At 55.5% G+C, this 19,335-nt stretch overlaps 1 protein-coding gene across 1 annotated transcript; it reads right to left on the bottom strand.

The window, feature by feature from the left end:
- Nucleotides 1-542: 542 nt before the first annotated feature.
- On the bottom strand, nt 543-12,004 carry cyc9 (guanylyl and adenylyl cyclase family member; the record flags this gene model as incomplete). The annotated part of the gene is made up of 17 exons (XM_002951438.1): nt 543-710; nt 975-1,049; nt 2,761-2,841; nt 3,638-3,954; nt 4,233-4,248; nt 4,654-4,766; nt 5,434-5,563; nt 5,897-6,337; nt 6,978-7,124; nt 7,595-7,796; nt 8,375-8,548; nt 9,281-9,463; nt 9,918-10,031; nt 10,324-10,398; nt 10,632-10,750; nt 11,421-11,569; nt 11,701-12,004. The coding sequence occupies 17 exons, from the start codon at nt 12,002-12,004 to the stop codon at nt 543-545; spliced, it is 2,808 nt and encodes a 935-aa protein (XP_002951484.1).
- Nucleotides 12,005-19,335: the final 7,331 nt, after the last annotated feature.

The raw sequence follows: 19,335 nt of genomic DNA, 5'->3' as shown, positions 1-19,335 counted from the left end.
GCTGCAGCAGCTGCAACAGCAGCACTACATATCCGCCGGGCAGCTTGGCCACAAATACATTTCCAATGTGGACCGGCAGGGCCAAGGGTTGGAGGCTTAGAGAGGCGGGGCCGATCAAGCAAGGGCTCAACAAATTTGGTCCCAAACCCGGAGCCCTGCCCCGCCCGCCAAGCAAGCGGACAGCGCCGCGTGATGCCAGTAAGGCGCTTCCTCCCCGGGACAACAAAAACACATAAATAACCGGATCCACCTCCTAGTAACTAACTACCCACTAACACAACCGCCCTCAAGCAAAAGGCTTAAACTCAATCAAGACTAATCAGCCAACCATCAGATCAAATAGGTAGGTGGTCGGCGGGATAGATAGACAAATTCAACTCATTAAGTCATCAGGTCATCGAGTCGGACCCGACACCTGATGCTGCATGGCTGCATAAATAGCATCATATGGACACTTGTTTGGCCATGCTACAACGCATGGATGTCGGTTGTGGTCGGTTGGCCCACCATACACACACACGTGCAGGTCGCCGTCCAGCCAGCTAGTTCAGTACACCTGCTCCTATGGGCAGTAACGTTTCTCCCGCTCCCAGAAGACTGTGCCTGGAAGGCGATCCAGCGCCGCCGCCACTGCCGTCTCCGGGCGCGTCGGCGTCGGCGGCTGCCCCTCTAAAGCTGCTGCACCTGAAGCCGCTAAGGACTGGTGGGCCCTGTCTGGTGAAGGACGAAGACGGCGAGGCAGAGGCGGAGAAGGGCCGCGGAGAGCCAACAGCTGCCGCCGCGTGCGGCAACGGCAGCGGGAGTGGCGGTGGTGGCTCTGATGACGGGGCCTCAGATGGCGGTGTCAGTAGTTGTGGCCGTGTTGGTCTTGGTGTTGGTGGTGTTTGTGACGGTGATGGCATTGATGGTGTTGGCTGCCCCTGCTGCCCCTGCTGCTGCTGCTGCTGCTGCTGCTGTTCCTGATGAGGTCGCACCCCCGCGATAGTGTTGATGATCCGGTCCCGCATCTTGGGGCATAGACACCCCACATCGCCAGCCCAGAGGTACGTCTGTATGTATACATATGGGGTCCCAGCAGCAGGGGGGCAAACACAGAGGGTGAAGGGCAATCAGCATGGCGAGATAAAGAGGGGCGACAGGGGAGTCAAATGCCGTTAGGGAGCAGGAGCAAGGGGGCCCTTGTGGAGCACAACGGGCAAGTCAACGAACTCCAGGGGGTGACGGGATTTAATAAGTGGATAGGCTGCGGCCGTAATGCGGAAATGGCGGTCAGGAGAGGACGACAGAAACAGGGCAGGGCAGGTCTGCAGGCTTGGACCCGCCATTGGTTATTAGTTATTAGTTTAGTTGGGGATAGGTAGACGACAACGCGACCCGGTGACAGCGAGCATCAGACATCACCGTAGCTTAGCGACGGATCCCGTCCAGTCCAGCCAACCAACCAACCAACCAACCAACTAACAAACAGGTGTACAGCAGCGGTGAGGAAAAAGAGGAGGGGGTGCTCCCGGAACCACGACATTAATTAACTCCAGAAGCCAAGAAGCGAAGAGGATATGTTGGAAGAGGGAAGAGGGAAGAGGGAAGAGGGAAGAGGGAAGAGGGAAGAGGGAAGAGGGAAGAGGGAAGAGGGAAGAGGGAAGAGGGAAGAGGGAAGAGGGAAGAGGGAAGAGGGAAGAGGGAAGAGGGAAGAGGGAAGAGGGAAGAGGGAAGAGGGAAGAGGGAAGAGGGAAGAGGGAAGAGGGAAGAGGGAAGAGGGAAGAGGGAAGAGGGAAGAGGGAAGAGGGAAGAGGGAAGAGGGAAGAGGGAAGAGGGAAGAGGGAAGAGGGAAGAGGGAAGGCCGCCAAGCAAGTCGAGGGATAGCCTACCTACATATAGGCTGCCTCGCTATATGTCCCACGTTGCATGATGATGATTAATGCCGTCAATCAATTGCTACAATGCATCTGTATCATCACCCGCAGTCAGGCAGCCGCAGGGGCCGGGTGTCATTTAGCAGGAAGAGCCTTTAACGGGTTATCAGCAGCACGTTTCACGTATGTATGATGTGTGGGACAGAGGGGTCATATCTTCGCACTGTGGCCGCTACCCGGCAGACCCTGCCTTCCCCGGTATTTCGGGGCACCTTCATCCAGTCAACCTAGCCGACTTCTCAGCGGATTGCTCAAGTTCCGCACCCACCACTAGCATCCAACGGAATCTGCCGGGTCGACGGCGGCTCAACTCCATTCCTGGTAGGCTCGCAGGTCAACTTTATACCAGGTCACCGCCGTCCATCGATTAGGTTTTTCACCAGTGGAAAGAATTTTTCCGACCCTGACAGGTCTCGATCCCGGAACCTCCGGGGACATAATACGTGCCTTACCAGTAATGCCTGACCTGTGCATATGTATGTATGTAGTTGTAGTCTGTACGGATAGAACTACTGGCGGGGCAGTCCCCGCCGACCCGCAACCCGCACAGCATCACAGCGGAGCTGGAGTCGCTTGTATGCTTGTATGCATGTATGTATGCTTGTCTGCTTGCCTGCTTGTCTGCTTGTCTGCTTGTCTGCTTGTCTGCTTGTCTGCATGTATGCACGTGCACGTCACCATCAAAAACTGAAGCACGATTGCCTTGACACCAGCAGACATAACACTACTCTAGCTTCTCCCTCGTACTCTTTCATTACTTCGCTGCTGAATCCTGAATCCATTCTCTATACGTCATTCTTTCCGCTCTCTTCCAATACCCGTCATTATCTCCACGGTAACATCGTACCTTCATAATCCCCTTTCCCTTGACTTCGATGCCCTCGCCCCGCGGCTCCCACGGCTCATGCGGCAACAAGTTTCTCGTGGCCTGAGAGCGTGTGGGTTCAAGAGGGGAGGGGAGGGGAGGGGAGGGGAGGGGAGGGGAGGGGAGGGGAGGGGAGGGGAGGGGAGGGGAGGAAGGGTTCACGCACATAGCATGCACGACAGCATGCATTGCGGTGGCAGACTGGGACAATAATAATTGCCAGCATCATGTTTACCTGGGTGCTTAACTTAGCTTAGGGTGAATTAACCAAATAATGATACGGATAACATGGAGCATGGCAAACAGTAAACTAATCACCTAGCTGTCGGAAAGGCCAGTGTACGACATGTTAGTACAGTGATAACCCAAGGCCAACGACTGCCGCAGACACTAAGAGGGGCAACTTCGGATCACAAAAATATGTCTGGCCAACGATAGCGGCGACGGAAACGTTGACGGCTAGAAAGACGCGGGCAGCCCGTAGCGCCTCCAGCCATACATACACCCATACATACATACATACATACATACATACATACATACATACATACATACATACATACATACATACATACATACATACATACATACATACATACATACATACATACATACATACATACATACATACATACATACATACATACATACATACATACATACATACATACATACATACATACATACATACATACATACATACATACATACATACATACATACATACACGCACGCAACTCACACACTGGCACACACCACGCCAGCCCCCAACCCCGAACCTCAGGCAGCCTCAGGCTCCCTGCCGCCCTCCCTCCCTCCCTCCCTCCCTCCCTCCCGCCTGCCCCAACCCCTCACACACCTCGCTGACATGTATCCGTCCGGGCACCCCCGTGCTCTCCATCCTGCTGGCCGTGTTGATGGTGTCACCAAACAGACAGAACCTGGGCATGCGCCGCCCTACCACCCCGCTCATGCACGGGCCGCTGTGCAGCCCAATGCGCATCTCCACGGGTTCCCCTAGCGGGGTGCGCAAGCGGGAAGCCACACTCGCCATCTGCTGGGCGAACCGGAGCACCTTGGCGGCATGGTCGGGGTCCAGGCCCCCCAGCAACATCTCGCCGCCCTCCGGGCCACCGCAGGGACGAGCAAACAGCCCACCGCATACCATGTAGCAGTCTGTAGGTAGGCAAGTAGGTAGATAGGTAGGTAGGTAGGTATTTTTACGTGAGGCAGCCAGCGGGATGGAGATACGTGCCCCCGGGAGAGAGAGTGTGTGTTTGTGTGTGTGTGTGTGTATGTGTATGAGATTGAGGGGAAAGGGCTCAGGGCGGGGAGCCAGTAATACCCCGACCCGCCCACGTTCATATCGGCACCCAGTAGGTTCTGCCAGGTCTTGTCCAACCTGCCCCTAATCGCTCAACCGCTCAACCGCCCAACCGCCCAATCTCACGCACCTCCGATGGTTTCCACCTGAAGTCGATGAGGATGATAAGGAGTAGGGAGAGGGAGGAGGAGTAGGGAGGGGCAGGAGGACGGTAGTCGTATCCGGCCGCGCCATAGGACCGCATAGCGATATAGGGAATTAGATATTATGTATATGGGTAATAGCTTTAAAGGAGCGGGCATGCTCATAGGACATGGACCGGACATGGAGCAGCAAAACCAACAGAGAGCAAGAAGGGTTGAAAGAACATATACAGCGTCAAACGTGATAGCCTTTTTGGCCCTTGTTAAAAGCCGCAATGAGGAGGTGGGTTCGATGCCTCCATCCTGCAGCAGTATTCCTGCCACCCGCGGCGGCGGCATCTCTCTCACTATCAACGCCCTCTCCCGCTCGCCAACCCACCCACCCGCCCACTCCCATACATGTCCCACCTTGTAGCAGCCGCACTCGTCCAGCAGCAGATCAAACGCGTTGTAAAGGGTGTCTAGGAAGAGCATGACCCGTGCGGGGTGCAGCTGCTGCGACATGACCGTGAAACCCTTAACTGCACGCCAAGGCACGTCAAGGTACGGCACAAGGTACGGCACAATCAAAGTCAGACGGGGTGAGGTCCCGGCTGGGGTTGCGCTGTCTGCTATTGTCTGCTTCTAGATGGCAAGGTAGGTGTTTTCGGAGGGTGAGGTAAATTGGGTGATGAGGTAGAGGCCTGCTGAGAATGAAGGTGGTGTACGTCTTCATTCCAAGACGCGCTCTGCTCAGACACTCATAGGCTGCCCTGCCATCTTCTTGGCCCCGCTTGGTACGCTGCTGACGTCAGGGTCTTACTGCTAATGCCCACTACACCCCTACTGCTGTCCCCTCCTTTGCCTCGCCTCTCAGCACCCTCCCGCGGTGCCCCTCTTGACGCGCCGCAACCCCAATTTTAACCCCAATTTTAACCCCAATTTTAACCCCAATTTTAACCCCAATTTTAACCCCAATTTTAACCCCAATTTTAACCCCAATTTTAACCCCAATTTTAACCCCAATTTTAACCCCAATTTTAACCCCAATTTTAACCCCAATTTTAACCCCAATTTTAACCCCTAACCCCAATGTCCTGCTATTAACACGCCCCTATCCTGCCCCTGTACGCGCCTAGCCTCCCACCGCCCCGTCCCTTGCTTCACTTTCCCTTCGCACGAGCCCCTGCACGCAGGTTGGGCACTCACTGTCCGCGAAGAGTACCGTGACCTGGTCGTGCCATGTGGCGAGAGACATGACCTGGCGCCGCGTCAGCTGGATGGCCGTGCTGCTGCTGCGCCCCTCATCGTCATCGTCGTCAGTGTGTAGATCCAGCGGCTGAGTGGAGCCGTCGGGCATGACGAGGTAAATGGAGCCGTGGCCAGAAGGGTCCGAAGATGCTGATGGCTGTGGGCCGCAACCGGGGCCGATACTTGTAGCAGAGGCGGCAGTAGCAGCAGCAGCAGCAGCAGCAGTAGTGGAAGGTGCGCCGCAGCAGCTGCCGCTGGCGATGCGCAGGTTGGACATGGATAGCCGATGGGGCAGATGCTGGGGGCAGAAGGACGATGGCACCCCCCGTGGAGGGGAAAGTGGATGCCAAGCTGACGCTGCTGCTGATGATGACGCCGTCGCCGTCGCCGCGGCAGCGGCAGCAGCAGCGGCGGCACTCACAGTCGCCGCGAGGCCTGTCGTAGAAGAAGAGGTGGGTGTAGTGCCCGGCGTAGACATCGCAGTGGGCGACTCGTAGTATTCGCCAGTTGAAGGCCCCCGGACGACGACGACGCTGCTGCTGATGCTGATGCTGGCGGCGGCGGCGGCGGCGTTCGTGCTGCCTCCCGCCGCTGCCGGCAATGGTTGAACGGCATTATTACTCGTACATGGTAATGGAGAGCTGCTGACGTTCACGTTGCTGTCGCTGCCCACGCGGGGGATCGACTCCCGGCTGACGTCACGCAGGGACGTTGACCGTTGTATTACTAAGGCCTTTGCCGGTTCGTCGTACTCGGGGTCGTCCGCGTACGGGTAGTACGGCAGGTGGTGGTTCGGCTGTAAGATGAGGTGGGACTCCTCTTCCGATTCCTCCGATTCCTCGGCCAACATCACATCGATCACCTGCGGGCGGTTCAGACGAGCATGTCTTTAAAACACTTTTTAACAGCCCCACCATCACACCCCTTTGTTGCTTTTGGTCATTCCCTCCATCCATCCATTTCGTCAGTCGGTCAGTCAGTGCGTCAGTCAAACTCCTTGACTAGAGTCAATTTGAAGTCTATCAGTCAGTCAGTCAGTCAGTAAGTCAGTCAGCAAATCAAACCCTCCTGGAAACAAAAATTCCTAAGTAAGACGCGGTATCCCTGTATAATCATCAGGTCCAAGCAGCCATCCAGCATCACTAATGCACTATAGCCCACCGCTAGCAGGAGCCAAATAGCACCCCCCCCGGGAGAGTGGACAGCAGGAACCTCGCAAAACTGCCCTCAGTGCCTCCTCCACTCCTACTACGTAACGCTCAGCCCTCGGGGCTGTACGGCACCTTAGGGTCCCTGAAGGGGTCCCATCGTACATATACCTATGGGCTCTCGTCACTCATGCGAGACGAGGGGGAGACGCCGTGAAGGGGTTAGGCGCAACTCAAGATGGTGTCAAACACACACACAAACACACAAACACACAAACACAACCTCTTTTACCCGTGACTTCTTCAATCGGTACTGCTTTTTATTTAATTCACATAAGTCATCATGTGTTGTACCTGCTGGGGCAGTATCTGTCTCAGTAGCGCCTGCTGCTGGCGGTGCAGTCGGTCCACTTGCATCTGAGCCCGTACGGTCGCGGTGACATCCACCTCGGCCACTATGAAGGAGGGCCCCAAGCGGAGGGGATCACGGAGCCGGGAGATCTGCGTGGCGGAGGGGGCCCCCCCGATGTACGGAGTACAGTGTAGGCGGAGTGTAGGGGGTTTCGGTCGAGAAGAGGAGTTCGAAAAAACACTTTCAAATGAATGACATAAAAAGGAATGAATAGGCGGGAATTGGGGAAAGGGGGCGCGCGGTACGCCTGCTGCGGATGGAAATCGGTGTGTGGCGTTTGATGTGTGGAGAGGGTGGAGGGGGGAGAGAGGGAAATATTCAGTGGGGGCCGTACCTGGCTCTCTGTTCTGGGGCCCCCCGGTTTGCACCACCTCCTCCTTTTGTCACCTTGCTCGTACCCCCGGGCACCCTAGGGCAACAGTTGACCCCTACTCCCAACCCCGGCCCCGGGCCCGGGCCCGGGCACCACACACCCACCCGCCCCATTTCTTCCCCGTCGCATCGCTCGCTACCCTCTCGTATCCCTTCCCCTCTCCCTCCCCCTCTCCTTCACACCTACCTGCACGTCATGCCACCTCTCCTCCCCCGGCCTAAGCTCCAACCACTTCCTCAGCACCGCGCTGTTACTGATACGCAGTCTCCGAGACCAGGTCCGCCCTGTGGCGGTCACCTGCCGCATGTCTTCTTCCGCGCCAGGATCGCTCAGAAACAACTCCGCGAGGTAGTTGAAGCGGGGGCTGCCGGGAAGGCGGGCCTCGATGCTGGGACGACATATATACAGGAGAACAGCGTGGGATGGACGTAAAGACGGGAGCGACATGCAAGGGATTGAGGAGGAGCGAGGATGAATGGAGTAAGGGTAGGTAGCAATGAACGAAGGGTATAAAAGGGGATATGTTGGGGGTTAGGAAAGCTTCCTTTACGAAGGAAAGAAAAAGGACACGAAGGCGATAGCTAGCAGACAGGCAGACAGGCAGACAGGCAGACAGGCAGACAGACAGACAGGCAGACAGACAGGCAGACAGACAGACAGGCAGACAGACAGGCGACCTGCCCGTTGGGGGATCTGCTAGTTAATGCCGTCGAATGGAGATCTTTCGGTTCGGTACGATCCGGACGAGCAAGACGAGCACTAGCCGCCACGAAACTAGCTCAGATCATATCAGATCATATCAGAGATGCTTCTGTGCCCCAACCCCGACAATGCACCTCGTCATATCATCGCCCAGAACCCCACCACCTCACAAACCATGTTCAGCTATCCGTGCCTGCCTTAACCACCCTCCCCCTCCCCCCCACCCACATCCCTCTTCCCCTCACTCCCCGTCCTGCTACTTACCCATGTATTCCAAGGGCAGAAGCGCTTGCCGCGTTCTGCACCACGATGACGCCCTCCTCATCCACCATGGTCACCGGATTGGGGGTGTATTTTAGGGCCATGTGGTCTCGGAGCATGCCCTCGTGTTGCCGGGCGGCAGAGTAGGCTAGATCTGTGAAGGTCAGGAAGCCAAGTCTGCAGGAGGTGAAGAGGAGGAGGAAGAGGAGGTGAGGAGGAGGAGGAGGAAGAGAAGGCGGCAGCAGCGGAGGGGGCAATCCAGGGTAAGGTGGGAAGGAAGAGAGGGTAGATAGAATTGATGACCGCCAACTCGATGTGACCGACGATGCGTCGAAGCGGAGGGAAGAAAGGAAGGTGGGAAGGAGGGAAGGAGGGAAGGAGGGAAGGAGGAGAAAGGGCGCGGGGTTGGGATGCGACATTAGGCGGCATGGACCCTGGCTTACATCTAAAAGCCTGCTGAAGGTTCGTCGGATGTGGGGAAGGGGGTGGAAAGAGGAAAAGGGACGTCCAAAAGGAGCGAGCTGGCGGGGCCCGGCTGACAGATGGGCCGCAGGCTAAGGGGGGAAAGGTGAGGGAAGGGGGAAGCGAGCCCAGAGCTGTCAACAGGCAGTTCCGCTCTATGATGTGCCAAGACAAGAAAATGAAAACGAAAACAAACGTTCCCGGCGGGTGTTGAAGAGGGTACCAAACGATGGGGTGGTCGTCCTTGGGGTCCAGCTACTGTCTTTTGGATAAATACTTGAGGAGAGAGGTGGCAACTAACCAGCAGCGGCAAACTAGCAAGCAAGCAAGCAAGCTAGGGCCCAACACGATTCAGTCAGCCAATCAACCCTAAAGATCAGGATTTACACAGCAGTGCAGTCCAGTCGCCCAAAAGCAGCACCAGCCTGTCCCGTCATCTGCCTCTACCTCGGCGGCCGTGAGCTAGTGCTGCTGCTCGGCGGAGGGAAGGGCGACGCAGCTGTTGCCGGGGGCCCCGGAGTGGAGGCCGACGGTGGTACGGGTCGGCTCCATGTTACTGGGTGACCCGCGCAGTAATCGGATTCGTCTCCGGGACCCGAGGGCTCGTCGTACACCAGCACTGGATAGAACCTGCAGATGGAAGAAATGGAGGAGGAGGAGAAGGCGACGGCGGGAATGGCGGGTGAATGGCGGGCCGGCTGACCGATGGGTTGCATTTACTTGAAAGTTACGGGAGGTTTCAGGTGAAGGCTGAAGATTGGGTGGGGTGGGGTTATGTGACGGAAGAAAAGGAGCCAAGCGCTAACTGACGGTAGGTAGGTGAGTAGGCGCTCCTAGCAGCGGCACTCGGTCTCTCCCCACTCGGCCCCCCTTGCATCCAGGTCCTCTCCACCCCCCGTGCCACCGTCAGTGGTTCGTCTTACCCACGCCCGACCACAAAGACACACACATTTACACACACACACACACACCTGACCACATTCCATACGCCCCCTCGTTCCCCGCTTCCCCTCAGCCCTTTGATCTCCCGTAAGCGCGCTGAAACCAACCGCCAACCACCAACCACCATTGACCACTTCCTCACCAGATGCACACTAGGTCAGATCGGCGGTCAGGGTGGTAGATGACGCTGCGGAACATCGTGGGTGCAGGCTCCGCGCCCACCAGCATCAGCTTCAGAAAGCCAATCAGGCTCGACCTGGGGGCAGGGGCAGGGCGCGGAGTTGTCGGAAAAGTGGGAACGGGGAACGAAGCCAGGTCACACGATCAAACCAGGCCACAGGTTGATGAACCAAGCCAGCTTGGAGTCAGGCAGGTGGGATGCAGGTCGGTCTTCCCGCTTACTCACGATCGCACCGCTGTTACCCCTACCCCTACCGTGGCACTGTGTGCACCCTCTTGCATGGATAGTACGGCAGCACGTACTTCTAGGAATAAGTGCTGTCGTTCATGAAAACGGCTCTTGGACAGCAGTACGTTGCCGTACATACCTTATGGCCAGGTTTGCACCGACGGCCGCTATCATTCCGCGTATTGCTGCTTCCTGGCTGGGGGCGTCTACAAGCCTACGGGACAGGGCGCCGGATACACAGACAGACAAACAGACAGGCAGGTAAGGAAAACCAAGAAGATTGTAATAAAAAAGGGTTGCGGAGAGTCAAAAGCCTGTGGGTGAAGGTGAGGGAGAGGCGAAGGTGGGGGTGGTCGCGGATGGATGTTGTTCAGATGTGGAGCAATTATTCAATTCCTCACCACACCGCCCCTCGTGAAACCCCAGAATGGATTCCACCGGCCACACCTGCAATGCGCTGGCGAAACGTAGAGCACCTGTCGACCCCAATTACCCCACAGCGCGTGTTCATGGGAGGCAGTCAGCACACAGCCCTCCCCGAGCTGCTCAATGACGGACAAGGTCATCTGCATGCGGCGAAAGGACGTGTGTACGGAGCATCGTCATCAGCGTCATCAGCGTCATCAGCGCTTTGATACCAAGAGTTTGGGGGTTGTGCAGGCGGAGCAGCACTTACTACCAGCAATCGGATCGAATCCACTGTCGCTATTCACACCCGTATTTTGACTTGGTGTGTCCGCACATCCCTTCTGTGAGATCAACGCAGCCCCTGTACACCGCAGTCACATGCTGCTCCTTCACGCAGCAGCGAGAATGTACAGCTTCGACTATACTTTGTTAATCTGAACGGTTTAATAGGCAACTGTAAAACCAAACGCCAGGTCAGTACGAGTAGGTGGATTCGCGTGCAGCCAAACCGGGCCGGACGCAGCTCCGCATTGCGCACTCTCTATTTCCCCCTTTCCTAGTCCCCTCAATTTCACATCACATCCACCACCCTCTCCACGCTCCTCCTGCCCGTCTTTCCCCCCTTTCACAAGTATCAGCCCCTTTCCTTCGGCCTTCCTTCCACTCCAGACCATCTCATCCAGACCCTTCCCAAATTTCCTTTGTTGCCCTACTCCCAACCCACAGCCGCCCACTGCCCGACCCCACTAACTCCTTGCCACACGTGTTTGCCGTACATTAGCGTACATCCCCTGCACGCAGCACCTAGCCCGGCCACCCCAACCCCACCATGAGGTCCCCGGACTCAGCGCCTCGCCGAATGCTGCTAAGTGTTACCCCCCGAATGCGAGACCAGCATTCGGGAGATGCGGGAGTGACGGGGGGAACGAAGCCGCGACGGCCGCCCAACCACTCCTCCTGCTCGTTACTCAAACAAACTACGCCAAAGGGGATAATGCAAGGAAGCGAGTGAACATACCAACTCAGGGCCATACAAAGGTAGGGCTATAACATACAGGATACTTAGAACGGTACTTATGCATTGTGCTGTTGCTGCTTGAGCGCTCACCTTGGTCCAAGTCAAGCGGAGGCTTCGGCATGAGGCAAACGAACGGTTCAGGTTCGTCATTTGAAGCACGCGTAAATTCCAGCAGCCGCAGTTCTAACTCTCGCTGTGCTTTTTGTGCTTTGTCAAGCTGTGCGCGCAGGCTGCGAACATCTGCTTGATGGGCTTCTTCCACAGCTTCTCGGTCAGCCCGCAGGGCATTGTTAGTTGTGTTGAGCCGTTCGTTGTCAGCAGTAAGCAAAGCATTGTCGGCTTTAAGTTTGTTTATCTTATCCTCGAGAGCGGAAAAGACGTCGCTATTGGACATCGCCAACGTGCACTACGGCTCCTTCAACAAGATAATGAAGATGGAGTGTGCAAGCTTAATATGTGATAGTAAATTACTAAACCTTTGAATATTATCCTCCAAGCGCAACGAAATCGGCACTTGGGCAAAGAGGCAGAGGTCCCGACAACCGGGAGCCCTGCACGAACCGCGTCCCAGAATCAGAGTATATAGAGCCAATATCTATAATGAATTGCATTTCAGGCTGTACCCTGCTGCGTAAAAAGTCAGAGCGTAGAAAATACGACAGGTTTAGTGAAAGATGAGTGGCATGCTGCATACTCTTTGTACCACCAGCTTGCAAATAGAAAACTTAAAAGGGAGTACATATTTTATTATAATCCTACCTATCAATCTATCGAACCCCGGGGCTGGGTCGTGATAACGGGTAAGTAATCAGCGTCTGCTTAGCGTTTTTTTCGTTTGTCAAACACGGTTGGGTGCCATCGCGAACCCGATTAATAATTTCTATAAATCAGGCCGTAAATGGGGCAATAATATCCAAAAACGATTTTGAAATGATGCTAACTGGCAGCCACGCGGACGACGGGGGCGGCTCCGAACCTTCTTTCCTTATAACGTATATCAAATTTAGGTACCATGTTTTGGCCTACTTTCATGTTTCCACGCAGGTTTTATAGTGAGAGTGCGTACGCTAAGCATCTTTAGAAGGTTTGCGAAAGGTTTGGCATTGGGCTGTGCGCTGGCGGCACGCAAAGCCCATCACAAGCGCCGCAGAACATACCTGTGTTTCACTACCAACCCACTGGGTATGCACTGTACCAGGGTCAGGGGGGTACGGAGCCCCAAAGTGCCCAAATCAACCAAAGCGCGCATCGGCAACCGCCGTAAAAATTGAACCTCAAATCAATGCTGCCATCAACCCTGCAGAATGAATTGTTGTTGTGGCACACATGCTTTCTTAGCGGCCGGCTGCACAATGCAGAGGTCATGGACCCAACGCGCAGCGCCTCAAACCCCGATAGGGAACCCAACAGGGAGCGCAATAAAGCAGTTCAAATTTAGGCCTCCCTTCCCTTCCCTCCCCTCCCCTTCCTTTCCCCCTTGTCGATGACAGTTATGCGACCCTTAAAAGTCTCTCCTATGTAATAATAATAGTAATAATTATAATAATTCTTGTTTCCATATTCTTAAACCCCAGAGCATACAGCGCGTGTGCACAAGCTGCGTGCGTGCGTGGTTGCATTCCGGAGTGAATTGTCGCAGTGTACACGTACCGCCGAGCGCAATAAGGGTGCGCTGTGCCTAAATGGTGTCTGATCCGCTGCCGGGCAGGAACTGCAGCTGATGACGAAGATGGCATCTATGTGAGCGCGTTGCGTATATCATACATGCATGTGGGCGAGCGTGTGGTTATGCCCGATCATGCCATCCGTATTCCACTGTTTCGCCTGTAGCAATTCTTTCTTATAACTCTTTCGAACATACAATAGTTGTCCGCGACCTCGCGATGTCGGGTTGTTGGCTACTTCGCTTTGTTACTTACAAAAAAAATGGATGCGTGAAACCAAAATACAAAGATGCATGAACAATGAAGCTTCTAGCTGTAAATCTAGCTAATAGTACTTTATCGCTTCCATGTCATGGTGCCTTATGTCTTAAGGAATGCTCCCAATTAACAAGGCTTTACAAGGCATTACTGCGACTGATGTGAGGCCAAGTAGCGCGACTACATGCATCGACTCCCGTGTATCGCCCGCAGTACGCGCCGTGCTCCGGGCTTCTTTCTGCGGTGAAAAGACACCTCAATCCGCCATGAGAAATGCATCCTGCCCTGCCCTGCTGCTACATCACCCGACCTTCCGCTTCCCCATCACTTTGAAATAAGTTTAAAACAATGCTTCGAGTGCACGAAGCATCGCCAGGCTGGCAAACCATTATTGCGTGCTTAATAATAGGGCGTTACTGGAATACGACGACTTGTCGTTGGAACCTGGGGGCTTCGCTCTAAATTTGCTTCCGGTTCACCCGCGCGAGTGAGCCGTGAACTCCGTCAACTGAATTAAAACAATTGCGAACCGCGAGGGGGAGGGGGCCCGACAAGACAAGAAAACAATCCTTCACAACACTGTGCAGTGTTTATCTGAAACTGCCTAACTACCACCAAAAACATCCATCTGCATCCCCGTATGTATATCCCGTCAATTTCCTGCTTTACCACTGCTGCCTTCTCCGTGGGGGTCGGACATACATACATACATACATACATACATACATACATACATACATACATACATGCAGGCGGCTGGCAGAAGTTAAGGCCTGACTTCTGCTCCCAGTCGATCCAGTCGACCCGGGTTCAAATCCGCCTGCCAGCTCCTCGGGTATTTGAGGAGTGATGAAATGGGAGGTGGCCCCCCATCATATGGACGGTGTAGGACGTGATAATATCAACTTGCGAGCTGACCAGGAACTAAGTTGATGCGCCGTTGATCCGCTAGATTTGGTTGGATGCTTGTGGTGAGTTGCCGAACCCAACGAATACATTCTGAAGTCGGATGGGGTGACGGATTAGGGTGCCCCTCTAGCAGGGGAGAGCAGGGACTGCCCCGGGAAAGGGGGCCGCTGGCGAAGTTAACCACCCTGTAATAACATACATACATACATGTGTAATCAACGTCATACATACATACATACATACATACATACATACATACATACATACATACATACATACATACATACATACATACATACATACAGGCACACCCGGCTTTCTACACACATACATTCAGGCAACCATAACAAAACAAAGCCGCCCGCCAATAAAACATTTCGCCTTCCGACACGCCGCCATAGCCACCCACAGGCGCGCGAACCAGCCCGCCGACAGCAAACCAGCCGCGGCCGCATCAGCTCCGAAACCTAGCCTCGTATAACTCGCACCCGTGTCTACCTCCCGCCGGCAAGGCACAGCAGGAGCAAAGGTAGATACGAGCCGTTTTGGCGAGCTGTAGGCACAAACGCCTTTGTCGACGTGCCGTCTCACCTATCCCGACAATCGACGGTTGTTGGACCCCAGCACCCGCCGAACAGAGATGGTGAGCAAATCTGGTGAGCATATAGCGGTGGCCAGCTGTGATAGGTTCGGGGGGATCACAGGGGTTAACTCTGTTACGCCGCGCCCGTGACTGTCTCTGGCCCTGCCGCGCGCCTTTCGCCCCCTACCGACCTTAGTTAGGCGCCGAGTTAGTTCCCCCGCGCGCGCGCGCGAGGGCGCGTGAAGGAGGTAAACAAAGGTGCATTACAAACGAAAAATGAGCCATTCAACCGTATACCATTTGCTCCTAACTTGCACTCGCTCATTTTCCGAGTGTACGGCCCCCAGTCCTGTGATGACTACTACTAACGCGGCATGTTTAGAATGTAAGCTCCCAACTGCTGGTCTAATGATGATGATGATGATGATGATGCGGTTTTGGTATTTAGAACAATATTGCTGAAGGCGGTGAGCTGTCCTTAAAATGCAGACATGCGCAGAGGCAGCACAGCACAGCATGGCGCATAGCACAGCATGGCGCATAGCACAGCATGGCGCATAGCACAGCATAACATAGCACAGCACGATATAGGTAGAGGACGGCGCTACCCGGGGAGGACTTACCTTCTGCCCGCATCTCCCAAGCGACCAGACTGGATCACCAAACAACATCGTTTTCATCATGTGACTTCTTGTCGCCGCCCGACCGACCGACCCGCCCAACCAACCAACCAACCAAACCCCAACCAAATACTTCTCGCAGTCGTCCGCACGTCAGCAACGGAAAACAACGCCACCAGCACAGCCCCGAGGGCAACCGGCAACTAGGCCACTGGGGCTGGTCGCAATGAGCGAATGCGCGGCGGCAGGAAATCGATGGTTTTATGTATCGTCCGTCACCGCAGTTGTGGAGCCACCATACGCACAAAAACACGCAAAACCATGTACATGCTGTTCATAGCCAGGGTTTGCAAAAAGCCCCAACACACGCTTGTGTGGACGCGCGGCCCATACATTGATTGCCCTATCGCAGCGCAGTCAGTTCAATTTAACACACTCGCCGATGACCAGCAGGACGGATATATAATAATATGCTGTCTTGTGCTTTGCTGTGCTGTGTAAGCAACGCCCCGAAAAGGCGAAGGAGGTCTTGTTTTCGCAAACGCCAGTGGACCGCCAAGATGATGGCCTCCCAAGACATATAGCAAAATCAATTTTCATCTGACATCACCCCTCGGGCTGAAGGACCGCATTAGTCAACAAGTTCAGTGCTCCCCTCCTCCCCCCCCCACCACCACCACACACAGCCAAACACTCACCCATTCGACACTGCAAATAAACTCGACAACTCGATTGCGAAACGCAGCAGCAGGTCGTCGTGGTGCCGGATTCGTCGAAGGCGACGACGACGAGGACCGGCACCACGGCAAATCCCTAACCACGCAACGCCAAGAACCTCACACGGACACATCGTGAGTTGCACGCAGACCGCGATATATCTCCAAAACACGGATCCCATATCACCGGTACAGAAAACGGTGTCAAGTAACCGCTCGGTTACCCTCAAGTGCTTACCTCCATAACACATACATACATACATACATACATATATACACACCGCGCGAGAGCAGCGGAGAGCAGCAGCAGCAGCAACAACGAGTCGAGGCACATCCCAAGCCTTGAGGTCAGCGGTTCGCGGTTAGCGGTTAACGAGATGCTTCCAAATGAGGATGTCTTCAATCTATTAGACCCACAACGGATGGAGGAAGCCATCCCCCCGCCGCCCATCCCTACCCTGCCCTCCCTTGTCTGCCCGGGCAGCCAGCAGGCAGCAGCCGTAGAGAGCCGCCGCCTCTACGTTAAGTAGCACATCCATATCCACGTCGGGCGCCGTCTGAGGTCCCGCCCCTGTAATCACGCTCCGAACACACGAGGTTGCTAATGCCCAGCGCGCCTACAAGCCGCTGTGCAAGCCACTTCCCCCTTTCCGCGGCCTGTACGGTTCGTCCCGTTTCCGTGAGCCGTACGACTTGTGCACACATGCTGTGTTTTTTATGATCCATGTGTTGTAGGTAGGTAGGATGTGCGTCTCGTCTCACTGTACCGCACCGATGACAGTCAAACAGACAGACAGACAGACAGACAGGCAGCGCCAAAATGGATCCTGCAGAGGCGGTATATCACAGATTTCCCCCACGACCCCCACTATTCCGTAAATGCAGACGGCGAAGTCAGCATAAAGTCGTCACAAATGATAGGAGGTAGGTGTGTGTATATGTGTAGCTGTGTGTGTGTGTGTGTGTGTGTGTGCACATGGCCGGATGACGTTACGTTACGCTTTGACGATCACAGCACCCGGGGGCAGTACCAGCACCGGCAGGTGAGCAGGACGAACGAACGAACGAACGGACGGACGGACGGACGGACGGACGGCCTCATTTCACCGGCTAGCTGGGCTGTATTTTCTGCCCCTCGCAGTCCTCACACAAGTCTCACAGTCCAGGACAAAAGCATACCACGACACGCAACCGAACCCAAACTGCCTTGGTCCGTCGTCATGCACACAGCCATCTGTCCAACTCCAGGAAGCCGCCTAGCCCTCCCCCGCTCTCTCCACGCCGCCTAGCAACGTGTCCTTCAGGCAGCTGTCAAGACAGTCAGACAGCCAATCAATCCGCACGGACCGGCACCCAAGCACACCCTTCCTTCATCAACAGGTCAACAGCCTCCTCACACAACACACACAACCTCACCAGCCGTAACCTCTTTCCCCCCTTTCTAAGCCTACACACAAGCGCACAGAAGACCCCACAGCGGGGTTTCGTTTTCGGTCCTACCAGCAGCACTTCATTTCGATAACGCGCCGCTCCTCGACGATGGGGCCAACCCAACTCACCTTTCACCTCGTCTTCTTCCTCCTCTTCCCCCCACCGCTGGACACCACCGCCGCCCGCCGTCATCGCATCGCATCGCGCCAACATCGTCCAATCGGTCGTCCTATCGGCCATCACCGCCACAAAACACCAACCCACAGTAAACCATTCCTTACACAATTTCAAATCCTTAGCTGGGGGGGGGGAATCCATTCACAGAGTGCAACCAATAGATGTGTGTGTGTGTGTGTGTGTGTGGTAACAACAGCGACAACAACAACAACAATAAACCGCCCTCACGCCCCTCCACGCCAGCGTCGCTGCGCAGCACATCACTTCTTCCACCTCTCCCTCCTCCTCCCCCTCCCAACATGCGCCACAGTACGCACAGCCCAACCCAAGCCAACCCATCCTATCCTACCCCACATGCATCTAAAGCGCCATTCCGTGTCGAATTCCTTCATTCCTTTCCGTTACTCCTCCTAACCCCTCCTCCTAATACCTCCTACGCCCTGCCCGTCCATGCAACCGTCCATGCTGCCCGACCTACACATTCTCGTGGAACCGGTCCCCGAGTAGGCCCCCCCCCCTTGGGCGCCTGACCCCTATCAATCTCCACCCGCCCCAACCCGACATCCTACTGTCGTCCACACCTGCAAATACAAATGGAGGTGAGTGATCGGGTAACAGAGGAGGGAGCTGGCGTCTCACACCCATCCACACGTAGAAGCATCGGGAGTTGAGCCGTCCCATCGGGAGGTGGGCCATGCATGATAAGCTATTGGGTATGACCGCTGCCTTCCTGCCACAGGCCGCCAAAAACACTAACGGTGGCCTCGCCTACCGCCTACCGTACTGCACTGTACTGTATCGTACTGTACTACTCAGTCTCCCTGCCATATTACTAACAGCGAACACCACCTATCACTCCGCATCTACTAGTCACACGCTGATATCGTGGGCTGTGACATCGTGTGATGAGATCGCGATAAGGGGAGGGGGTGTTGGTTGTTCGCCAACCTTGTCCCGGGTGCCGTTGCGGTTTCGAATGTCCCCTGCGTGGCTGTGGCCGGCGGGCAACAACCCCCGCCCCATTCGCATCTCCCGCCCCGCTGCCCTCTTCTGTCCTACTTGCACGTTATCCCCCCGGGAGAGGGGGGGCCCACCCTGTCCCCAGCGCCGACGACGGCACCGCCGTCACCCTACCCGCCGGGGCTGGACTCCCCATCCCAGCCCGCCGCAGGGCTATCCGCCGTCACCAGCGGCACCGCATGCTGGCCAGCGTCACCCAGCGCTGCTGCTGCCACCGCCGGGGCAGCGGCGGCCGCTGCGGACGCAGACGACGGCAACCTGTGTAGCAACGGCGCAGCTTCCGGCACATCTGACACGTTGTGGGTACGGCGGCTGCTGGTCTTAGGGTTGCTGCTGCTGCTGCTGCT

Source organism: Volvox carteri, assembly GCF_000143455.1.
Source record: "Volvox carteri f. nagariensis unplaced genomic scaffold VOLCAscaffold_24, whole genome shotgun sequence".
Classification (NCBI taxonomy): Eukaryota; Viridiplantae; Chlorophyta; class Chlorophyceae; order Chlamydomonadales; family Volvocaceae; genus Volvox; species Volvox carteri.
Note: the sequence above shows the minus strand (reverse complement) of the source record. Positions and strands in the feature narration are given on the sequence as shown.